At 35.3% G+C, this 26,051-nt stretch overlaps 1 protein-coding gene across 16 annotated transcripts in view; it reads right to left on the bottom strand.

Moving 5' to 3' along the window:
• The window catches only part of GALNT13 (polypeptide N-acetylgalactosaminyltransferase 13), a 470,593-nt gene that overhangs the window by 243,160 nt on the left and 201,382 nt on the right, over nucleotides 1–26,051 (bottom strand). For 14 of the 16 annotated variants that reach the window (XM_070507781.1, XM_070507780.1, XM_070507785.1 and 11 more), the window contains one exon: nucleotides 20,572–20,740. The exons of the other annotated variants lie outside the window; for them this stretch is intronic. In XM_070507781.1, the coding sequence (XP_070363882.1) occupies nucleotides 20,572–20,740 (169 nt within the window). The remainder of the gene's footprint in view (nucleotides 1–20,571; nucleotides 20,741–26,051) is intronic. 16 annotated transcript variants of the gene reach the window in all.

The raw sequence follows: 26,051 nt of genomic DNA, 5'->3' as shown, positions 1-26,051 counted from the left end.
CAATAGGAAAATTATATAAATCTTCTGAGTAGATAAATTGAATGAATCTTTTAGCTAAATATAACAGCTATTTATTGAGTCAATAAAGTTCCTACTCCTGAACCCTGAACCCTGTCATTTGTTTTCCAGAATGCCGAATTTAGACTTTTTTGTATATTTTAATGAATTTAACATATCCTTCCTTTGAATGGCAGGTACCTGATGCCTCTATTACTTTTTGTTAAAAAATACTTTTAGTTATGGAAATCACATAAATACTTTAAGTATTTAAGCTATAACTCCAAATCTCAAACGTTATCACTATAAACTAGAAACGAAATGTTATACATGCTCTATGTATATTTCAGTTATATTTAAGCCATTTATCATCCAAAGACCACCTTTTGGACCATTTTTATGGTAATTTACCACTATTACCAGATTTGTCTTAAAAATATTGTGAATTTCTGAATTCATAGCTTCTTTTCCATTATCAATTCTAAACTTTTATTCTGCCTTGTGTGTTGGAACATTAGAATAATTCTATATAATGTCTACACTGGGCCTGCATTGCTGCCTACCAGAAAGTTTTATACACACCCCAGCATCTGTAATTCAGCACGATATAAAGGCTTTGCACTACCGGGTATGCCAAGTGATCTAGCAATCTTCATTAGGCAGAGGTCATATCATAATAAAATACTCATTTTAAGAAGGAATCTTAGAGCTGAAAGAAAGCTGGGATAACATCAAGGTAAATGCTTTTATTTTATAAATTAGAAAACAAGACCTATGGAATGCAAATGATGTGACCTAAGGGAACTAGATCGCTAATGATAGAGGAGAAATTTTTTTTACTGTTTTCTGAATTTTTGTACACTACTATTTTTTAAAATCCCAGTTTAAAATAGATATTTCTATGTGTCCCTACTTAGCCTCCACACTTTTACTAACATCTCATTGTTATGATCTTGTTCCTCAAAATACATATTCATCAATGTGAAACACCACATTAACAAAACGAGAAATAAAAACCACATGATCATCTCAATAGTTACAGAGAAAGCATTTGACAAGATCCAACAGCCATTTATGATAAAAAATCTCAAAAAATGGGTATAGAAGGAAAGTACCTCAACATAATAAAGGCCATATATGACAAACCCACAGCCAACATCATACTCAATGGGGAAAAACTAAAAGCAATCCCTCTGAGAACAGGAACAAGATAAGGGTGCCCACTCTCACAGCTCCTATTCAACATAGTACTGGAGGTTTTGGCCAGAGCAATTAGGCAAGAAAAATAAGTAAAAAGAATCCAAATTGGCAAGGAAGAAGTGAAACACTCACTGTTTGCAGATGACATGATTTTATATACAGAAACTATAAAGAATCCACCAAAAAACTACTAGAAATAATCAACTACAGCAAAGGTGCAGGGTACAAAATCAACTTACAAAAATCATTTGCATTTATATACTCTAATAACAAACTAATAGAAAAGGAACTCAAGAAAACAATCTCATTTACAACTGCAACAAAAAGAAGAAAATATCTAGGAATAAATTTAACCAAGGAAGTGAAAGACCCATACACTGAAAACTATAAGACTTTATTGAAAGAAATTGATGATAATATAAAGAAATGGAAAGATATTCCATGCACATGGATTGGAAGAATAAATATAGTTAAAATGCCCATACTACCTAAAGAAATCTACAAATTCAATGCAATCCCAATCAGAATCCCAATGACATTCTTCATGGAAATAGAACAAAGAATCCTAAAATTCGTATGGGGCAACAAAAGACCCCAAAGAGCTAAAGTAATTCTGAGAAAAAGAACAAAGCTGGAGGCATCACAATCCCTGACTTCAAAATATAGTACAAGACCACAGTAATCAAAACAGGATAGTACTGGTACAAAAACAGGCACACACATCAATGGAACATAATTGAAAGCCCAGAAATAAAACCACATATCTAGGGGCTGGCCCTGTGGCTGAGTGGTTAAGTTCGCGCACTCCGCTGCAGGTGGCCCAGTGTTTCGTTGGTTCCAATCCTGGGCGCAGACATGGCACTGCTCATCAAGCCACACTGAGGCAGCATCCCACATGCCACAACTAGAAGGACCCACAACGAAGAATATGCAACCATGTACCGGGGGGCTTTGGGGAGAAATAGGGAAAAATAAAAAAATTAAAAAAAAAAAACCCACACATCTACAGACAGCTAACCTTTGACAAAGGAGCTAAGAACAAACAATGGAGAAAGGGAAGTTCTTTAATAAATGGTATTGGGAAAACTGGACAGCCACATGCAAAAGAATGAAAGTAGACCATTATCTTTTGCCATATACAAAAATTAACTCAAAATGTATTAAAGACTTGAAGGTAAGACCCTAAGTCATAAAACTCTAGAAGAAAATATAGGCAGTGCATTCTTTGATATCGGTCTTAGAAGGATCTTTTCAAATACCATGTCTACTCGGACAATGGAAACAAAAGAAAAAAGAAACAAATGAGATTTCATCAGACTAAAGAGCTTCACCAAGGCAAAGGAAACCAGGAACAAAATGAAAAGACAACCTACCACCTGGCAGAAAATATTTGCAAATCGTATATCTGACAAGGGGTTAATCTCCAAAATATATAAAGAACTCGCATAACTCAACAACAAAAAAAAACCCGATCAAAACACAGGAGGAGATATGAACAGACTTTTTTCCAAAGAAGATATATAGATGGCCAATAGGCACATGAAAATATTTTCAACATCACTAATCATCAGGGAAATGCAAATCAAAACTATACTAAGACATCACCTTACACTCGTTAGAAAGGCTATAATCACCAAGACAAAAAATAACAAATGTTGGAGAGGTTGTGGAGAAAAGGGAACCCTCATATACCGCTGGTGGGAATGCAAACTGTTGCAGCCACTATGGAAAACAGTATGGAGATTTCTCAAAAAATTAAAAATAGAAATACCATACAACCCAGCTGTCCCACTACTGGTTATTTATCCAAAGAACTTGAAATCAACAATTCAAAGAGACTTATGCACCCCTATGTTGATTGCAGCATTATGCACAATGGCCAACACGTGGAAGGAAGCCAAGTACCCATCGAGTGATGCCTGGAGAAAGAAGATATACACACAATGGAATACTACTCAGCCATAAAAAAATACAATATCATCCCATTCACAACAACAAGAATGGACCTTGAGGGTATTATGTTAAGTAAAATAAGCCAGACAGAGAAAGACAAAGAGACAAATACCATACGATTTCACTCATATGTGGAAGATAAACTAACATACGGACAAAGAAAACAGTTTAGTGGTTACTAAAGGGGAAGGAGGTTAAGGGGTGAGCACAAGGGGTGAAGGGGCACATATATACAGTGCTTGACAAAAAATAATGTACAGCTGAAATTTCACAATGTTATAAACTATTGTGACCTCAATAAAACTTTTTTAAAAAGAAAAAGTTACAACAAGAGGAAAAAAATGAATTTTAAGGAATAAACAATCACCCCAGATACTAAGTATAGACAACTGCACCAAAGAATACACGATCACCTTGGATATTGGGTATCAAATGCAAAACTGTCCCAAAGACCACACAGCCACCACAGGCTGGGTGTCAAATGGACATTGGCAGTGAGACGAATAGTAGAACACTCAAGTATTTGAAGAATGTGGGCTGAAACATAGTCTTGTCCTTTTTCATAAATGATCTTGGAGAACTCAGCTAATTACTACAAGGGATAATGATGTCACTAACTCATCTGACATTTTGTGTATTGAATGTAACAAAATATTTGAGCGGGACATAAAAGTCACAATAATGGTCATAGTAACTGTATATAAGGGTCACTATAAACCCAACAAGGACAGTGTGAAAACCATTCACATATTTAAAGGTGCCACAAAACTAACACTTTCATCACTAGAATTTCATGAAGGTGAAACTAATAATCTGCCAACAAATATTTTTTTGGTTGCCACAAGCACAGTGAGGATGAGAATCTGTGTTAATTTATCTAACAATGTTTTTGTAAGACACAAATATTCAATCAGTTAAAAAATAAATGAATATTCTTTATTAGGAAGATTCTATTTCTGTCTACCCCCCATATCATAAAAACTAAATATAAACATATGGTAGTTGTGTGGCCCCAGCCAAGTTCCCCCAGAAAGCATTTGCCATAGCCAGGCTGTGACTGAAACGCGCATCTCATGTACACCTCACATCTTTCGGTCTCCTGTTTTCTGGACTGAAGTTTTGTGACACAGTCTATTAAGCACACAGTTGAAGCAATTTACTTCTGTTAAAATCACTCACAGTTGAATTGACTCTCAGATAACCAAAACTGTTTGAAAGGCACTAAATGTCTTTTTAAAAGTTATGTTATTTTGGAATTGTACATGACAAAAATTGAACAGTTAAATTGTTCAATATTTAATAAAAGTTAAATATTTCCCCACATATATACATTGGTGGTTCTCTTACCAATAATTTTTTTTTAATTACATGAGTACATGACAATTTTTCTCATTTGACTCCAGCTTTTTTTTTTTTTTTTTTTGGTTTTTGGTTTGTTTGTGTATGATATAGAGTATTTACGTTAGGATGAAAAACCACAACAAAATTTTTCAAAAGAAAAAATACACTTGATTCTGTTACGTTGCTTAGCCTCTTCTTTTATTACAACCTGATCATCTTGGCTGTAACAACAGGTTATAACAAAAATGTTGAAAAAAACGTTCTTCCAAGTGTTATTTGCTGTTGCATAATTTTCACTGTCAAAGGTAATACACATTTAAAGGCCTTATCTCTCCCTATATTTCCTGAATTCTTGGGATGAGATTGTCCAACTTTTCCTTAATCCCCAATGCTTCTCCCATCATTATTTATCTACCACCCTCTGGGTTTCTTTATTTGAAGTCCACACCATCTGTCTCAGCCACCCCCTCAATCATTTGTGTTGTTCCCTCTTGTCCCCACTCCCACCACAATGCATATCAATTCTGGACTCCCTAAAATGACACCACTCACATTTATTTTTCTTTCTACTTCAGGGTTTACTTCAATCATCTGGTCTTGATATGCATTTAGCATGAACTTCTAAATGCCTTAAATGCAGACATATCCATTGTATTTGAATACTCATTAATAGCATTTAATAGATATTTATGATCTCAGTCTTTTTACCATTGACCCCTCATTGCTGTATGCATATTTCAGTGTCTTCTGCCATCTCAAAGAACTCAAGTAAGGAACATCAACAAGAGTACAACTTTGGAGTCAAAGAGCCATGTACAAATTCTGGCTTTGAAACTTGCATGCTGTCTGATAACACATAAATGTGGAGAGGTATAACAGGATAAGAAAAATACTTTTCCTTCCATTTCAGCAAGTCTCAAAACCGAGGTCAGCTAGTGATAGGTAACGCAGGTTCTAAAAGAAACTTCTGGAAAGATAACGGAACTGATACTGTGGCTATAAATCTCTAACCTCACCTCCAGCCTCTACCAGAGAACATCAGGAATTTGAAGAAGAGTTCAGTGTAGTAAGGGAATTCAAAGGAATTGGGTATGTAGTGATATTTCCTACCTCTGGGGAAGGGGAGAAAATTACTTCCCACTTATCAAACCAAATTACAGAGACTTCATTCTCAGAGGTTAGGACAGCTGTGAAGAGATCAGTATCTCATTCTTGCAAAGATGTTTACTGTTTGTGAAGTTTTGGGGCCATAACAGAATGCAATGAAAAAATACTTAGGGAATCATGTCTTGATTTATTCGGTGTTTGGAGACATGCAAGGCAGGAAGCACCCTAAAAGAGTCTGAGTGGGGAAAATAAGTCAGTAGTTAGAAAAGTGCATTTCCAAGTTTTGTGGGGCAAGGAACCATGAGTTTCTCAGGGCAAGTGGACATGGTAGGAGGTAGCTGGACTCAAGGCCTCTCAATGGAGCTCTCTGCTCTAAAAGGCTGTCTGCTGAGGCAAGAGAGGCCCAGAAGCAAGTCTTCAGGTGGTGTATTGCCTGAAGCAGGAACTGAGGGCGGACACTGAGAGAAACCAGCTGGAAGTCTTTAGTCCACCTTGGCAATTGTACAGTGAAGAAATCTCCAAAGTGTCCCTCATTAAAAATGAAAATATAGGGCCCGCCTGGTGGCGTAGCTGTTAAGTTCACGCACTTAGGTGGCCCAGGGTTCACAGGTTTGGATCCCAGGCAAGGACCTATGCACCGCTTATCAAGCCATGCTGTGGCAGGCATCCCATAAATAAAAAAAAAAAAAATAGAGGAAAATGGGCACAGATGTTACCTCAAGGCCAATCTCCCTCAGCAAAAAGAGGAGGATTGGTGGCAGATGTTAGCTCAGGGCTAATCTTCCTTGGGAAAAAAAACCCAAACAAACATAAATGCCTGCTTCTTTGGAGAGTATGATAGCCATCCAATATTCGCCAAAAACTAGGCTACATCTTACTATTTAAAATTAGACTTTTATAGTAGCTGAAAATGGCCAGGCAACAACAGATAAAAATCATCCAAAGCCTGGGAAGTCGGATCTGGCAGCAAGTTTAGAAGGAATTATGGGAGAAAGCCCTTTCCAATAGTTCAGCCCAAACAAAAATATCTCTTCTCTCCTCAGTTTCCTTAATTGGAAAATGAGAATAATGCCACTTACTTCTGAAGCCTAATTTGAGTATTGGAAAGGCGAACTAAAGGTTGAGAATTTCTAAGCATCCAGCATAGTGATTTGCACCCAGTAGTTGCTCAACAAATAGAAGCTAAAAAAAATAGGATCTCCAACATTAATTTAACAATTTTTCAGTCCTCCCTTAGCTATCGTTAAATTCCAAATACTTCAACTTTGCTCTAATATTTTAAAGAGCACATTGTAGTAATCTCCAATATTGGATTATTTCTAATTTCCACTTTTTTCTTATTCTGTTCCAGGCTAAAGTGTTCTGCTGGAAAAAAAGATGACAAAAATGCCAACTTAGCCCATACAGATCTACATTTCTTTCATCACGTCACTATCACGCTGAAAACCTGGAACAGCTCTCTTTTGATTACAAAATCAAAGTTAAGCTTTTCTGCCTGTCACATCATCTAAATACTATAAGAATATATATCGTCATTCATTAATTTATAAATTCACTCAAGAAATATTTACTGAGTGCCCACCATATAGCAGAAACTCTTCTAGGAGCTGGGGATACAGAATGAATAAAACACAGATCTCTGCCTTCAATGAACTTATGTTTTAGTGGGGGAAGCAGATAATAAAGTAGATAATAAGTAAAACATGCTTTATCTTAGGTAGCCAGTAGTATAAAGGAGAAACATAAAGCAGAAAAAGGAGATAGAAAGTGTCATGGGTGGATGTAATTTTAAACCATGTGGTCAGGGAAGACCTCAGAGAGGAGGTGACATTAGAGGAAGGACCTTAAAGGGAAGGGAATAAACTATGTGGATATTCAGGGAACAAACATTCTAAGCAGAGGGAATAGAAAGTGCAAAAGCCCTGAGTGGGAGTGTTCTTGGTGTGTTCCAGTGTTCACTGTACCTGGAACTGAGAGAGAAAGTGGGTGAGTACTAACACAGAACGTGGGCGCAGTCGTGGGAAGTTAGATCATGAGGAGCTTTGTAGGACAGTGAAAGGACGTTGGGTTTTTACATTGAGGGAGATGCAAAGCACTGGAGAGATTTGAGCAAAGTCCTAGCACAAACTGACATATTTTAACAGGATTACTCTGACGGTTACGTTGATCAGAGACTGTAGGGTACCAAAGGAAAAACAAAAAACAAAACAAAACAAAAGACACTTAATGGGCTACCATAAAAAATCAGGTGAAAAATATTGGTAGCTTGGACTAAGATGGCAGTAGTGGAGATGATAAGAGGTAAGATTTTGAATTTGTTGATGCATCAGACGTGGGTTGCAAGAGAAACAGTGCTCAAATGAGACTCCAAGTCTGTCATGAGCAACTGGAAAAATGGGGCTTCCATTTCCTAAGATGATGAACTCTAGGAAAAGAGGAGGTTTTATGGGGGCTATCTGGTGCAGAGTTTGAGACCCATTAACTTTCAGATTAGTGTTAGACTTTCAAGTGAGGCTATCAAGAACACTGTTAGCTGTTTAATTCTGGATGTCAAGGGGGAGTTCTAGCCTGGAGATTGAGATGATTTATAAAATGAAGAGACTACATGAAATTACCAAGGGAGTGAATGCTGACAGAAAATAGGCCAGCTCCAAGGACTTATCCTTGGAACATACCTACGTTTAGAGGTTAGGGAGAAGAAAAGGCACCAGCAAATAACAAATAGTAGGAATGGCCAGAGAGGTACGAGAAAACTAGGACAGGATAACAACTTGGAAGCCAAGTGAAAAATCTGTTTCAAGAAGGAGGTAGAAATCATCTGTGTCAAATTATGCTGATAGCTTAAGAAATATGAGGACTGAGAACTTATGATTAAATGGAGCAACACACGGATCATCAGTGACCTTGACAAGAGCAGTTTTGATGGTATTGTGGGAATTAAAGTTAACTGAAGTAGGTTGAGGACAAAATGGAGGTGGGGGATGGTTCAAGACAGCAAGTCAAGCAATTTTTTCGTGGAGATTTTGAACAAGAAGAGAAATGGACATCTGTGAGGAGAAGTGTTCTCTAAAGAGTTATTTTGTTTATATGTTTGTTTTTAAGGGAGAAAAAATGGCATGTTTGCATGCAGTTAAGAATATACCCAAGAGAAAGAAAAAACTGACGATTGAAGAGGCAGGAAGAATTATTGCACGATACTCTTGAGTAATTAAGAGGGAGTGGCATCTAGTGTGCAATAGCTGGGCTGGTTTTCAGTAGAAGCAGGGGCACTGCATTCAGAGTAACAGGAGAGAAGGGAGAGTATAAGGCTGCAATTCAAGTAAAGGGGTAGAGCCAAGGTGGGACTAGTAGGAATTTTCTTCCATTTGCTTCCATTTTTCTCAATAAAATAGAAAATAAGATCATAACCTGACAGGAAGGATTGGAGTGGAGGTATCAGGCGGTATGGGGAGAGCTGAAATTATGAAATAATAATTTACAAAGTGGAAAAGCGAATAGACAAGGGAAACGTCATGCGATTGATGGAAAGCATGAGAGGCCTTCTCGAGGATATAATCACGACCATACGAGTCAGCGTGACTGTCAGCATGACTGTATGAGTAGTCCTCAAAATAAACTGATAAATTAGATCACTCTCTCCAACATACCATATAATCATCCTATTTTGTGCATCTCCTCATTTCTTCCTCCCACTTTGAATTTCTGTGGTCTCCCTTATATGTCCAACTCATTATTCAAGGGCTAACTCATGGCTCATATTTCTACAAAATTCATCTTGTCCATCCCTCTATTATGTTCACTGGCATTCTCCAGTGGTTGAAAGCATATACTTAGAGTTATACTGCCTGAATCCAAAGGTCAGCTGTGTGACCTTGGAGAAGTTCCTTAACCTCTCTGAGTATGTTTCCTAATCCATAAAACAAACACAACAAAACATAGGATACACTTCATGAGCTTTTATTGAGAATCCCATGAGGTAATGCAGGTAAGCTACTAAGTGCAACACCTGCTATGTAGTAAAAGTTCAACAAATATTGATTAGTAGCTACATTTACTATTGCTACAGAATTTATTGTCATTTATATTTACTAATTCATGGAGGAAAAAGATCTCCCTAATCACTATGTTATTTAAGCTCCCTAAGGATGGAGATTGGTGCTATATTTATTTTGTTTTTAATTTCTAACAAAATACTGGTCAGAAAATATAAGAAACTACCAAATAGAAGTCAAAGAGCTGAAGAATACACTAACTGAACTGAAAAACACACTGGAGGGGTTCAACAGCAGACGAGATGAAGCAGAAGAAAAGATCCTCAATTGGAAGAAAAGGCAGTGGAACTTAATCAGAGCAACAATAAGAAAAGTTAAAAAAAAAGTGAAGATAGCTTAAGAGACTTATAGGATAACATCAAACAGACTGACATTGACATCATAGGGCTCCCAAAAGGATAAGAGAGAGAGAAAAGGAGCAGAAATCTTATTTGAAGCAATAATGGCTGGAAACTTCCCTAACCTAGGGAAGGAAACAGACATCCTGATCCAGGAAGCCCAGAGAGTTCCAAATAAGAGGAACCCAAAGAGACTCACACTAAGACACATTATAATTAAAATGTCAAAGTTAAAGACAAGAAGAGAATTAAAAGCACCAAGAGATAAACAACTTGTTAAGTACAAGGGAGCTCCCATAAGTCTAATGTCAGATTTTTCAGCAGAAACTTTGCAGGCCAGAGGACTGTGGCACCATATACAGTTGGCCCTCTATATCTGTGAGTTCCGCATCCACATATTCAACCAACCACAGATGAAAAGGCTTACGACGGTTGCATCTGTACTGAACATGTACACAGTTTTTTGTCTTGTCATTATTCCTAAAAGAATACAGTAAAAACAATTATTTACATATCATTTAAATGATGTAGTATAAGTAATTTAGAGATGATTTAAAGTATACAGGAGGATGTGCATAGGTTATATGCAAGTATTACACCTTTTTACATAAGAGACTTGAGCATCCAAGATTTTAGTAGTCATGGGGGTTCCTGGAACAATCCCCTAGAGCCAGCAAGAGATGACTGTATTCAAGGTGCTGAAAGAAAAACACTGCAACAAACAATACGCTACTTAGCAAAGTTATCATTCAGAAGTGAAGGAGAGATAAACAGTTTTCCAGACCAGCAATGCTAAGGGAGCTAAAGTAGTTCATCACCACTAAACTGACTTTACAAGAAATGTTAAAGGGACATAAAAAGAAGAGAAAGAATGCCTTTTGTCAGGGGGAAAATAAAGTAAAACACAATAAGAGCAATACATAAATGTTTGCTGAAAAATATATTAGTACACATATATTGTTATCATAAAATGATAACCAATACCTACGTTCCATCTCTTTCAAGTTGGATGTGGAGTGTACACAATAAAATTATTTATTTTTGAACATTGTTTTTAGCATGTTTTAATCCAACAAAATTGCATAGCAATATTAGGATATTAAAATTAAAGTTCAAAGACCAAACACAAATTTTCTGATTTATTCAGAAATTATCACTCAGAAATATCTTGGTTTCTACAGGGAGAGTTTGCAAGGTCATGATAATATTAATTATGATATACAATGAGAATTTTTAGAAATATGCCAACATCTCCCATGTCAATAAAACGATGTCATCTTACTGTCATGGGTTAAGCTATATTAATTATGGAATCAAATTCTTCTTCAGCAAAATAACATTGTAAATTGACATTAGAACAATTTAGCCTTCTCTTAAGGCACGGATTCATGTACAGAAAACATCTATCAATGGGAAAAAATAGTGAGGAAGAATTTCTTACAGAAGTCAAATATTCCTTCCAAATAGGATTTTTGTAGCAATAGCAACTATACTCTTTCTTAAGTTGAATTAATCTGCAAATGTTTGTTAAGAAACCATCTTTACTTTTTAAATTAGATTTTTTAGGTGGTAAGTAAAAAACTACACATTTTAACCACAATATCTACTCTCAAGGGCCAATTTTAGAAATATTAGAATCTCAAAATTTTTAAAAAATTATATTTCATTCAATTATGATAATACTGTACAGATAAATGTAGCATCAATTGCACAAAGGAAAAATAGAAAATGAGAGTATTAATTGGATTTCTGATCTCTGTTACACATCTTTTCTTTTTAATTTGAGAATTACTTCAACTTTCATATGCTGGTAAAACTTTCCTGTAACGATAACAATAGTTTCTACAATACTTTTATCTATGTGCTCATGTAGGGAATTAATTTCACTACCCAAATTAAAGGCACTATTTAAGTATGCCTCTGTGTGTGTGTTGGGGGTGGGGTGCGTAATCAGCAATCCCACCAATCTCCTAATCTCTCAAATTTGAAACGTTAGAGTCATCTTTTCACTCCTCTGTTTTCTCTTCCTTTACATGCAATCGGTCACCAATGATAATATATCATTTCAAAATATACTTGGGGTCATCTCTACTTACAGTTTGTTCCCTCCTCCTTATTTGCTTCAGGTTTAAAACACAAACACATACACACACACACACACACACACACACAAACACACAGATACAACTGAAAATTCAATTGCATTCTCTTCCCCCGGAAGTTATCTTGAGTTTGGTATCTACTTTTTCCCTTCATTTTCAAAACTTACTACAAAGCTACAGTAATCAAAACAGGGTGGTATCAGCATAAAACCAGACACATAGAAAAAGGGAACAAAATAGAGGGCCGAGAAATAACTTTTTACGTATACTGTCAAATTATTTTCAACAAGGGTGCCAACGAGACACAAAGGACACAATGGCGGCAGGACAGTCTTTTCAAGAAATGTTGTAGGTAAAACGATATATCCATAGGCAAAAGATACAGTTGGACCCTTACATCACGTACAAAAATCAACTCAAAGTAGATCAAAGACCTAAAGGTAGGAGTTAAAATTGTAAAACTTTTAGAAGAAAACACAGGGGAAATGTTTCATGACATTAGATTTGGCAATAATTTCTTGGATATAACACAAAAAGCACAGGCAAAAAAGATAAAAATAGATAACTGGACTAAAACTATTTAGAATCTCTGTTTGTAATCAAAGGATAAAATCAACAGTGTGAAAAGGTAACCTAGAGATTGGGAGAAAATATTTGCAAATCATAAATCTGACAAGAGGTTAATATCCAGAATATAAGTCATGCTTCACTTAATGATGGGGATCTGTTCTGAGAAATGTGTTGTTGGGTGATTTTTTTCATCGTGCAAACATCATAGAGTACACTCACACAAGCCTAGATGGTACTGCCTATTACACGTCTAGGCTATATGGTACTAATCTTACGAGACCACTGTTGTATATGTGGCCCATTGTTGACCAAAATGTCATTATGCGGCACATGACTGTATAAAGCACTCTTACAACTCAAGAACAACAAAAAACAAACAATCCAATTAAAACACAGGCAAAGGACTCGAATAGACATTTCTCCAAAGAAGATATACAAATGGCTATAAAGCAGATGAAAAGATGACCAACATCACTAATCACTAGGGAAATGCAAATCAAAATCATTAGATACCACCTCACACCCATTAGGATAGACATTGCCAAAAAAAACAAAAGAAGAAAAAGAAAGTGTTGGCAAGGATGTGAAGAAACTGAAACCCTCGTACACCGGAATGTAAAATGGTATAGCTGCTATTGCAAATAGTAAAGTGTTTCCTCAACAAATTAACAAGTGAATTAGGGGCCAGCCCAGTGGCACAGCAGCTAAATTCGCACATTCTGCTTTGGTGGCCTGGGGTTTGCCGGTTCGGATTCTGGGTGCGGACTTACGCACTTCTTGTCAAGCCATGCTGTGGCAGGCGTCGCACATATAAAGTGGAGGAAGATGGGCATGGATGTTAGCTCAGGGCCAGTCTTCCTCAGCAAAAGGAGGAGGATTGGCAGCAGATGTTAGTTCAGGGCTAATCTTCCTCAAAAAAAAAATTGAATTAGCATATGATCCAGCAATTCCACTTCTGGGTATACACTCAAAAGAACAGAAAACAGGGTCTTGAAGAGATATCTGTACACTCATGTTCATAGCAGGATTATTCACAGTAGCCAAAAGATGGAGGCAACCACATCGCCCATCAACAAATGAATGGATAAACATAGGTGATATACACATATAATGGAATATTGCTCAGCCTTAAAAAGTTAGGAAATTCTGATACATGCTACAACATGGATGAACTTTGAGGACATTATGTTAAGCAAAATGAGCCAATCACAAAAAGACAAATACTGTATGATTCCATTTATATGAGGTACCAAGAGTTGCCAAATTCATAGCGACAGAAATTAGAATGGTGGTTGCCAGGGGCTGGGGAGAGTGGGGGAAAGTGAAGTTGTTTAATGGATCTAGAGTTTCAGTTCTGCAAGATGAAAAGAGTTCTGGAGATCAATTTCACAATAATGTGAACATATTTGTAGAGGAGGGAAAAAACTTCTCTATCCTCTTGAGTTTAGTACCTGGAGCCTGCATATTAAACTGACAGAAGAAACTAACAAGAGAAAAGGTACATAAATTTTATTTGATATTAATATTTTGGTTTTTACATGTATGGAGGTCTTCATAGAAAACAAGTGAAAACTCAAAGAAGTGGTTAAACTCCGGGGCTTATACATGATTTTAACAAAGGGTGATAAACCGTGGAGAAGTGACAAGACAAACGAAAAGGGGTTTGGGTTTCTAGGGGTGGTAAATTGTGGGAAGGCAAATATATGGGGGAATCTAGTGGACAACAAGGGTCATTTAGTAAGGGTTAGTATGCAGAGTCATCTCAGCACCATCAGCATCTCCAGTGATAAAAAATTGTTGTTTCCTTCCTGGTCCAAGACAGGGGGACACCTTCACAAGGGAAATTTATGCCTTACTTTAGGCAGACAGGGGAGGGCAGACAGCCTTTCCTGTGTCTGCTTTTTCTCAATTGCCTTCCAATCAAGATAATCTTTATGCCAAAGTGGTATATTTGGGGCGACATTATCTGATCCCCTTTATACTTAACACTATTTAACTGTGCACTTAAAAATAGCTAAAATGGTAAACTTTACATTATGTATATTTACCACAATTTCTAAAAATTTCAAAATAATGTCAGAAGATTAACTTAAATAAGGAGACTGTTGTGGGGTATTTCAAATATAAATGGAGTTATACAGCATGCTTTCTGCCTACAGAGGTACACAAATGTGTCCCTGTGAACACGCCTAGAAATGTTTTACTCAACATATTTGAAAGGAAAGTTATCGTATATCAGTATTATTATCCCAAAGAGAATAATACCTATCATCTCCACTTTTTTCAAATATGTATATATTTATATGCATACATAAACACACATAGACATTCTTACAAACCACTTTTAATTTGGGTACTGAAATCAATTCCACATGAGCACGTTACATAAATCAAAGTATTACAGAAATTATTATTATCATCACAGGCAAAAATTTTTCCAGTATATGAAAATTGTAGTAATTCTCAAATTAAAAAGAAAAGATGTGGAACAGAGATCAGAAATCCAATTAATATTCTCATTTTCTATTTCCCCTTTGTGCAATCAAGGCTACATTCGCCATATTTTAATTCATGGGAAAGGCAATCCATATAAATGGATAGGTACACTTACAAGATTGAGCACAGGAAAATATATACTACAGTTTATTTCTGTTTTATGTAGTAAATAAACTCTTTGTCCTTTGAGAGCAGCTTATTCAGAATTTGTATGCTATAGCTCTGCTTCTAGTAATAATGCAAGACTGTTAGATTCTTTCTCTCTTTATCAGCTTGCAAGTGTGCATACGTAAGGAGCAGTTATTTGGTCTAGGATATAAATAGCTGAAATAAATTTCCTGTTTCCTCATTTTTTCCCTGATGAAATATATTTAAATGCCAGCTGCATTATAACCTTCAAATAACTCAATACCAGAACTTGAAGTGCTATTAAATGTCTGAATACAAGTAAATGCTAAAGAACCTTAGCATTTTGTTTTACTTGCCCATAGCTTTTTTATAAATATTCACCCAATAATTACAGCTAATTTCTTATTCAAAAAGAATTGCAGAGTAAAGAGAGAAGCCGATTGCTTAAAAAGTTTCCTCGCTTCATCCAAAAAAAGGAGCTAGAGGGCATACAAGAATTCCATAGAATAATAATAATTATCATTATAAAAATTTCACCAAGAACTCAGGGTAACCCTATTCCTACTTTGTCAATTTGCAATTACAGGTGTGTTCATACAATATTGTAATTTGTAGTTTATGTAAATATATTCCTTTGACTCCTCCAGTCTAGGTCTGTTATATCCATTTTTCTGTTCACAAGGCTAAGCCTATATTATGCAAATGACTGGGACTGGTTGGTTTGTTGGCTGATTGATTAGTTGGCTTAATCAGTAAAAGGGAACTGGGGCCTAGAAAATTAATGACTTGCCCAAGATCGAAGAGTAAGCCAGAGAGCTAAATCTCAAACCTGTGTGTTTTGGTGTCTTATCTAGAGATTTTCCCCTTAATTACCTGCAAAATCTCTCTCCACAGTTGTCTTTTCCCCGTATTTGTTTTGCATATGATGGAAGACAGTCATGTACCCACCTCACTGATTATGATCAGAGTCATATTTCCTCAACTTCCAGGAAAGCCCAGAGGCATGGGATAACATCCCCTACAGACATCTTAGCAAACCAAAATGTGATTTTTCCTGGCTTTCATGGAAATATAATTCAAACACTGTTTTCAAAAAATAACACAAATACACACACACGTACTTATGAATTTGCTTAACGTTTGTTTCATTGCTTTTGTATCTTTATGGTGTCTTATATATCCATAGAGCTGTTACATTTCTAGCATCGTCTGTTCCAGGAAGCTAGGAAATATTTAACAGCTCAGTATATTAGCAAAAAGAAATTATAATATTTAGGTGCTCAAGGTCCACTGGACTTACTCAAATGTGAGTTTCTCAAAGACGCTTTCCCTCACGACTCTACTCTCTACCCCTCACCATCTTACTTCTGTATTTGTTCTAAGCTCCATGAAGCAAAGTCCTAGTTTTGTTCACTGCTATATTCCCACACAGAGAACAGTACTTGGCACGTCTTAGCATATTAGGTGTTCAAAAATAGTGTATTTAATATTTCTTAATGGGTTTCTTTAATCTGGTAATTCTTTTTTCTCTTTCTCCAAATATTATCACAAAAATCTTACGTTAAAAAACAAACAAAACGGGGGCTGGCCCCGTGGCCGAGTGGTTAAGTTCGCGCGCTCCGCTGCAGGTGGCCCAATGTTTCATTGGTTCGAATCCCGGGCGCGGACATGGCACTGCTCATCAAACCACGCTGAGGCAGCATCCCACATGCCACAACTAGAAGGACCCACAACAAAGAATATACAACTATGTACCGGGGGGCTTTGGGGAGAAAAAGGAAAAAAAATAAAATCTTTAAAAAAAAAAAAAAATGATATGTACTCACTTGCTTTCTGAAAACAGAAATATTTAAGCCCTATTCTTAAATCCGTACTATATACCTTTACAAGATTTTAGACCCACAATTGATGAGAAATATGCTAACAAATCTTTAATGCTAATCCATCAATATATCAAATCAACATCATTTTTCTGAAAGTTCCTAATCAGAATTTTATGACATTTCATTTTTCACTTCTTTTTTTTAATTCATGGAGGATGGGCAAAGGAGAGCGAGGTTCAGTTACAGCTGTCTGGAATTTTATTTATAACTATATCGAGACTATAATAAGAATCTCAGAGACTGAGGCCCTCAAAGAAAGAAATTTAGTACAGCCTTCAACCTTGATTGCACTTAAAATTTCCAGTGCCATGTGATTTGCGACACTATTATTCTACATCTCTCAAATGATTAAAGAGTATATAAAAATGTATCACACCCATTAATAAATATATTAAGTAAATAAGTAAATTAACCTAAATGTTTAAACATCCCTAGGGATGGGCATTCCAGAACTTAACTTAAATTTGTCTTAATGTTTCATCACAATTGCCTCCAAAATAAGATGTTTTTATCTAGTCTCTTCTCTGTGAAAACATGGGATATTTATTAGATTTATTCCTTGAACACATCCTCGAATATCTGTAGATTGATATTAAGGCTAAACACAACCTTAAACTATTTGGACAATTTGACAAATTCAGTTGAGCCAGTTTAAGGGCATCTTCTGGTAAAAAATACTGAAATATTTGAATGAATTCACTTTTTTGGGCGGTTCTGACACTTTTCTAAATCAATGTCAACTTAAGTTTTCCACTGAAATAAGATCTTTTTTAAGTAATTATGTGTAAATCCCATTTTTTATATCTTTTTATCATTTATACGTCATCATTGAGGCTAGCTTAATGTGTCCATATCTCTTTAAGACATAACTATCCAAAAATTAAACTGGAACTAATACCAAAATTGAAAGAAAGCGTTTTCTACAGCAAATGAGTATTAACAGATTTCTACATATGTTAAATAACAATTTGGGCATCTGATTCATGGTGTGTTTTTCAACATTCATTGTTCCCAGGCAGTCACACAATTGAGTCGTTCAAGATAACGTCCTCAGTAAACCTCATACACACTTTATGATTTGTCTAGGAATTTTGGATGGTATTTATGTTTTTTTACTGATAGCGTACACTATGGTGTCACATAAAAACAAAACAGAAAATTACTTATTTCACTAACATTATTTCAACGACTATTTGTAAAATCTCAAAATTCAAGCAATAATATCCACAGTAAGTGTGCCATTTCGTGTACTTTTTATTCTAAGCAATATGAATTCTCCATTTTTAAAATGTCGAATTTTTCCATAGCTAAGGCCTAATTACTCAAGTAAAGTACTTAACATGCTAAATGATTCCTAAAAGAAGAAATTGGCCACAAATATTTTAAATGACTGCCCAATGAAGATTTTGCCTCTTTTTTGTGTGTGTGAGGAAGATTGGCCCTGAGCTAACAACTGTTGCCAATCTTCCTCTTTTTGCTTGAGGAAGATTGTTGCTGAGCTAACATCTGTGCCAATTTTCCTCCATTTTGTATGTGAGATGCCACCACAGCATGGCTTGATGAGCGGTGTGTAGGTCCACGCCTGAGACCTGAACCCACAAACTCCAGTCTGCTGAAGCAGAGTGCACGAACTTAACCACTACGCTACTGGGCCAGCCCCTGCCTCTGTTTTTTTAAGCGATGGCTCTTACTAAAGCAATTCTTCCCTTAATCATCCCAGATTTGATCTAAAATTTAATGTATTTATGTTCTGATAGTTGAAAATAAAGATCTTTTAAAAATTTGAAATAGCGTTTACGTGGTTTTCCTGAATACAGAAGTATCACATTTACCCATTTGATCACAACATAGTATATAAAAGAAAGTCATAAAAGCAACATTATAACATTATAAACTTAGCATCTAAAATGCTCAAAATATGCTTACTGTATATCTTTAAAAATGCAAATGTGTCCACATACCTACAAACAAACATATACAAATACGGACAGAAATACCTGTAAAATTATTTAGGCCTTTGGAATGCACAAATGTAATATTCAATGTTTTAGCTATTTGCTGGGGACCAAAAATATCCATAACATGTAGTCACTTGTGATCTTGTTGAGAGAGACATTTTAAAAACACACAAGGGTGTATAAAACCAGTTACTTAGCTACCAAATAAACCATTGGACAATCCAGCCCCAGCATCTCAATAAGGTTTTGGTTACTCTATTTTGGTCTTTTTTTTTTTTTTAAAGATTGGCACCTGAGCTAACAACTGTTGCCAATCTTCCTTTTTTGTTTTTTTCCTGCTTTTTTGTATATTCTTAGTTGTGGGTCCTTCTAGTTGTGTCATGTAGGACACTGCCTCAACGTGGCCTGACAAGCGGTGCCATGTCCGCACCCAGGATTCAAACCAGCGAAACCCTGGGCCACCCAAGCGGAGTGCACAAACTTAACCACTCAGCCACGAGGACGGCCCCATCTATTTTGGTCTTATTTGAAATAATTCAGAAAGAAAAAGTCAGATTTAGTAAACATGATATTAACATCACTATGATACTGATATAATCCATTATAGGTGGCAAACTTTATTTGCATTAACTATGATTTTATTTCATATAAAGAAAGTCATTACATAGCTCAAAGAACAACTTCTATTTACATAGAAATGTGTACTGGAGCATAACTGCAAACTTGGAGATCTTCTAAAATCTCAGACATGTCTTTCCTGAGTGTCAAAAGTTTGCTTTATAAGGACTATAAACTAGAGTGACAATATTGACACTAAATATTTTGATTTTTATTGTTTCCATTTAAAATATGTTCAACAGTCTAGAGCATGGCTTACAGTTAATCACACACAAGTTGAATTTTTCAACATCATTTCTCATGCTGTACTATTATTTCCGAGTGAATATTTCCTGCGTGACTGATAACTGAGCACTCTAATTATAAATAGCAGCATAAATTCCTGCAACTCATAATAGATAATTTTTAAAGGGTCAAAAATCATACAGGCAACTTCCTATTTTTACTGTGGAACAGAAATATATATAGTTTTTCAAAGCGAAGTGTAAGAGCTTTCTATGTAGACAAGCAAATAATCTATCAAAGAGCATGTTTGCTCTGTATTTGGCAAGATAAAGCAAAATAAAACAAAACACATCTAATGAAGAAGAACCTGTTAGGCTTGTGTATTCTGTAATGTCTTTGCAACTAACACATTTTGCTCTACCAGAGAAGAAAATCATTCATATGTGTCGTCATAAACATGCACAGTAAATTCCTGCTGTGGCATAGATATTCAGAACCATACAGTTCTAGAACTGAAATAATCTGAGTTAACTAAAGTTCTGAGATATTCTGAAATACGGAGATTACTAATATATAGGATTATATAACACATATAAACTCACCCTTCTAATCTTACATCCGGCAGACTTCTGTTAAGGGCAATCAAATCACTGGCCATAAGATTAAATTGATTGATTTTAAACAGTTCTTTCATTTTCTCATGGTCATCTTTCGGAATCAGCACAGCCTTTCCCATTTCTCCTGGCCCTTCTTGGTTTCTTGAAATAACAGCTGTAAGACACACACAGGGACACACATACATACAAACACACAGATAATGAACTGAATAAATCAACTCATGTGTTGGATTCGATTCTGAAGTGGATTATTTGTATACTGGCTTACTAATGTAATCATCAAGTTTCTATTGACTTTTACGCACCATACACTACACTGAGAAAACAACCTATTTTAATCAATTAACTCAATGCTACATGTTGTCTTTCAAGTCTAGATATATTATATGATCTGACTGATCATTAAGACTTAATAATTAAGCAACACAAAATACCAAAGTTTAAAACTTCTTTGTTACATTCTCTCATCTACCTATCAGAGAGGGAACAAGTTGAGCACTGGGCAGATCAACTTGTGCAAAATAAAAAACTTTTGAAAATATACCAAGATTAATTTATTTTCACATCCAATTAAAAGGTTGGGTATTCACATGTTTACTGCCATTACACCTATTTAAAGCAAACAAGGTTGATAATCCTGTATCCTCATCGCCATTTGATTCTTTTCTCAAAGTATTTTCAAATAAGTAAAAAGAACTTTCATAGTGGTGGCATATAATGTCAAACTTCAAGTTGGATTGGGATACTGTGTGCTCCTTAATTGGATCACTTCCAGTATTGCCCACAGCAATATTCTGGGCTTGACTGTTGATTAAGAGAACTCAGGATTTGATATACCAGCTAATGTGCTTGCCATTTCCTCCAAGATGTCACTACACTCACGTCCCTTCTAGGTCTAAAATACATATTTCGATGTGTATGTGTAAGTGGGAGTATGTGTGCACACCTGTCTATCTGTCTGTATGTTAACATATAATAATAAAAGGTTCCAGTCAGTCCTAATGTACCCTGAACTTACTCTTCATAATGGCATTAAACTAGGTTAAAGTGAAAGAAATGTGGTTCTGGTCTTGACTTTCCCAATGTTTTGCTAGATTATAGTTCCTAACACATTAATCTTACTGAATTTAATTTCCACACACTTTAAATAGCAACTATTTGGAAACAAATTACATTAAAATATTGTAAAAAATTTAAAAGATAACTTGCATGTGAAAATACTTTGTAAATTGTAGCATTTCATAAAAATACAAACTCTAAAATAATATAAGAAGATGCTCAAAACTAAAACACAATAAGTAAATTTTCCTCTGATTTGACCTTTGCAGTTACAAAACATCAAGCCTGGTATTACCAGTCTAATATACAATTGCTCATCCAGTTGATCATTCTCTTAGAAAGGTTTTCCTGGCTTTGGAATGGCATGAGTGAAACTATAAAAGAGAATAGGCTTCTCCAAGGACCTTCAGATATGGGTATCAGGAAGACATTTAGCATGGAAATCTCCCTGTATATAGAAAATGATAAGAACTAGGAAAGTTTAAAATCAAAAAGATACATGTATCCAAATTCAAATTATTAAAAAACCTGTCATCTAAAGAAAGCTCATGAAGAATCTCATTCACTTTAAGAAGCAAAAACGGAAATGATGTCAGGAATTTTATGAGAAAGTGTATTTTGCTCAATTCATGAAATAAAATTCTAAGTGCAATATTTTCTTTTAGGAGTTAGTCAGTTTCTTGTTCCTGACATCAGATGGGGTTTCTGGAGCTGGCTTTGGCTGAATTTGTGCTCTTGGTGAGACACTGGACTTAGATAGGCATTAAAGTACCTTCTATTTCTAGCATTATTTTGTTTGATTCCACAAGAAGTGTTCAAAATTAATTTCTATCCCTCCCTCAGAAGTCTTTCTAACTCCGAAGTAAAGAACATAATCAGGCTACATGATACTACTAACCATGGATATTTTATGTATTATATATTATTTGTATGTATATACATGCATATATATATGCATATATATGTGTTACATATCCTAGTTATAACCTAATGCCAGAAAAAATAGGATTAATTTTTTGGGGGGTAAAGAATTTTTGAATAATTAAAGAATTTGAGGTTAAAAATTTTTTTTAGAATTTTTAGAAATTAAAAAAGCAATTCACCATTCACAGTTCTTTAAAAGGTCCTCCATAAACTCTGACAAAAACACATTATGTTGCAGAGAAAGAAGCAAGGCTCAACAAAATGCTACAAAGGGTAGCAAGCAGATGGGATCAACTTTTATTCTATGCGGAAAAGACATGGAGCTTAACTACATCTTAAGGCATGAAGATCAAGGTAAGGTACACTTGGTTTTTGCAACATATTCAAAGGTGTGACCACTTCCTTGGCTTAGCATTATGAAGATTATAGTTTTGTAGGTGGTAGTAGGAGTAAGTGTATCATGTTACAGTATCATCAACAAAAATAAAATCGTCATAAACAGTATCGTTACACGTAGAACTAGTTTGCAAGCACACACAATCATTCTCCTTAATTATTCTGTTTTTTAGTGGAGAATAGATCACAATGTGTGTCAGGTTGTGTCTCCTCCCCACAGTTAAATATATTTTTCTATAATAACTTCTAATGAATGCATATTCGAGATTTTATGAAATGTTTTTTTCTTGTGCATCAGGAGACTTATCAGTGTTTTTCACCTTGCTTGAGCAAAAGGAATGCTAAGTAATTATAAGGTTGGAGCAGATTTTTTCTTTTCTGGCTCTTACCTGGAGGAATTCATCTTGTTTTTTTTTTTTTCCCTTCAAATAATATAAATAGGAAACAGAAAAGATTAAGTAATTGGGCTACGTGGCTTGTCTCTGATCTGCAGAATCTTTAAACAGCAACTCCTATTTTTTTTTCCCACCTATTGATTTCTCTCCACTACGTAGTTTAAAAAGAACAAAGACCACTCACACACACAAAATAACATGCTCCCTCACAGGTGAACTAAAAAAATTTCTCATTGAAATGTTTGTGTACTTTTCTAATAGGCAAATGTAATACATAAGGGAAGTAATTTTACATTATAATTTCTTGATTATTGATTTGAATAATGGACGGAAAATCTCAACTCCAAAGCTAGTTTGGACTGAAAAAATATATTAATATACTATATGGTAAGTTATTTTCTTCCTAATAATATGGTGAAATCATTAAAAAGCAAATGACTGGTGCCAGCCCATTGGCATAGTGGTTAAGTTTGCATGCTCTGCTTCGGCGGCCCAGGGTTGGCAGGTTCGGGCCCCTGCCATAGATCTAAGCACCACTCATCAAGCAATGCTGTGGCAGCATCCATATACAAAACGGAGGAATATGGGCACAGATGTTAGCTCAGGGCTAAGCTTCCTCACAATAAATAAATAAATAAATGAATAAATAAATAGACAGATAATAACTTAAAATTACATTATAATGCCTGTAAAAACATAAAGCGGAGTCATTTTATATATATCTTTCTTTTTGTTTAACATAGTACATACTGTAAAGATTTACAGGAGATTTATTTAAATCTTAGAATTCCAGCTGATAAAGAGGATGACAACTAAAATATAAATAAATCCATGGATCAGTCTACCAAAAGGAACACGATATATTGATTGCTTTATTTGCTTATGTACACTGCATCATGAACATTTTTTCATTTGCAGAAATGCCCCATTAACAAGGAGCATTGTCTATTTGAAAAAAGAGAGATGAGATGACCTATATCTAGAAAAAACCTGCAAGTAAAAAAATCTTTTTAATTGATTTTGAAGTAGTGATTTTATTCTGCTAAAGAACACAGTAATATGTGATACATGTTGGTAAAAGCATAACACTGAACCAAAATCTAAATATTATTCCATGTGCCACACTTTCCAAAAACTACTTTAAATTGTATTTCCATTCTCAGATCTGCTTGTTTGTTAATTTCTGTATATTTACCTTTAAAATCTTTCTTTGCATTGACACTACAGCTCTTCTCTTACTTTTATCACTTCCAATTTGTCAGCTGTAATAAATTAAAAACCTTGACTTTTAGTCTCTCTCTCATGTTTGAATATTCATACTCTGCTGCTAATAATTTCCCTAAGACAATGCTTTTTGTCTTGTCAATCATAAATGTGTTTGTAGTAGAGTCAGAAGATGAGGAAATCACACCAATGGGACCAACTTCTATCATCCAAACCACTTTGCCCTCCTCCGCGTTCCCTGGGCCACGCTCTTTGGCCAATCTACAGACCCTGAGTTTATTCTCATTGAATAAAAGGTAATTCTCATTAAAATAAAGGAATTCAGTATATACTTGCTTTGGCTCATTTCTGTTAGAAATAATACTAGGCTTCCATATCAATATTATAGTATCAATATTATAATAATATACTTCAATATATTACATATTAAACAACCAAATTCATTCTATTTAGTGTGTGAAAAATGGTGATTCATTTACTATCTTTTTGAAAAAGGACTATAAACAATTTTTATAAATCTGACACATCTGACAACAACTTTTTATTTTTTGTCATAGCCACATGTGGTGTTCTGATTTTTGTCCATTATATTTTAGTAAGTAGATTTTTAGGCAGCAAGAAAGCTGCAAATAGCAAGCCCTGAAGTGATCAAGTCCAGCGGACATTAGCTACCCTTGCCTGGAAAAGTGCCTTCTGTTAGATAATCAATAAGGTGGCATTTTCCACCAGCTAGCTAAGTGAGAGATCATCTGCAGAACCAAGGGAATACTGACTTTGAAAACTGTCTTTCACTTATTTTTTAAGTCAAAAATATATCGTTTTTATGATAGATAAAAATACACACTCATTTAAAAGAGAGAAAGAATGGGGCCAACCCAGTGGCACAGTGGTTAAGTGCGGCCCAGGGTTCACAGGTTCAGGTCCTGGGGGTGGGCCTACACACCCACTGATCAAGTCATGCTGCGGTGGGATGCCACATACAAAATACAGGAAGACTGGTGCAGATGTTAGCTTAGGGACAATCTTCCTCAAGCAAAAAGAGGAAGATTGGCAACAGATGTTAGGTCAGGGCCAATCTTCCTCATTAAAAAAAAAAAGAAAAAGAAAGCAAGAAAGGAAGATGGTAGGGAAAGCGAGCAGGAGCGAGGTAGGTAGGTAGGTAGCCACTTCGAAAAAGAAGTGAGCAATTAGCAAAACTACTGCTTGAATAGTCAACTTTAACCTATTTAGAAACATACTTATGTATTTAAAGTAAAATCATTTATACACACTGAATCCTATCATTTCATTTATCATTATCATTATCATACATGCTTGTTTTTATCATTTAAAAAGCAGTTGTGGAAATCTTTCCAAATAAATATGCAAATCCATACCTACTTTCTAGTGGCTGCAAAATATGCCATAGCTTGGTTATGCCATGATTTATTTAACCAATACTTTTTCAATGACTATTTATGTTATTTT

Source organism: Equus asinus, chromosome 4 (assembly GCF_041296235.1).
Source record: "Equus asinus isolate D_3611 breed Donkey chromosome 4, EquAss-T2T_v2, whole genome shotgun sequence".
Lineage (NCBI taxonomy): Eukaryota > Metazoa > Chordata > Mammalia > Perissodactyla > Equidae > Equus > Equus asinus.
The sequence above is the reverse complement of the archived record's forward strand: the minus strand, read 5'-3'. Positions and strand labels throughout refer to the sequence as shown.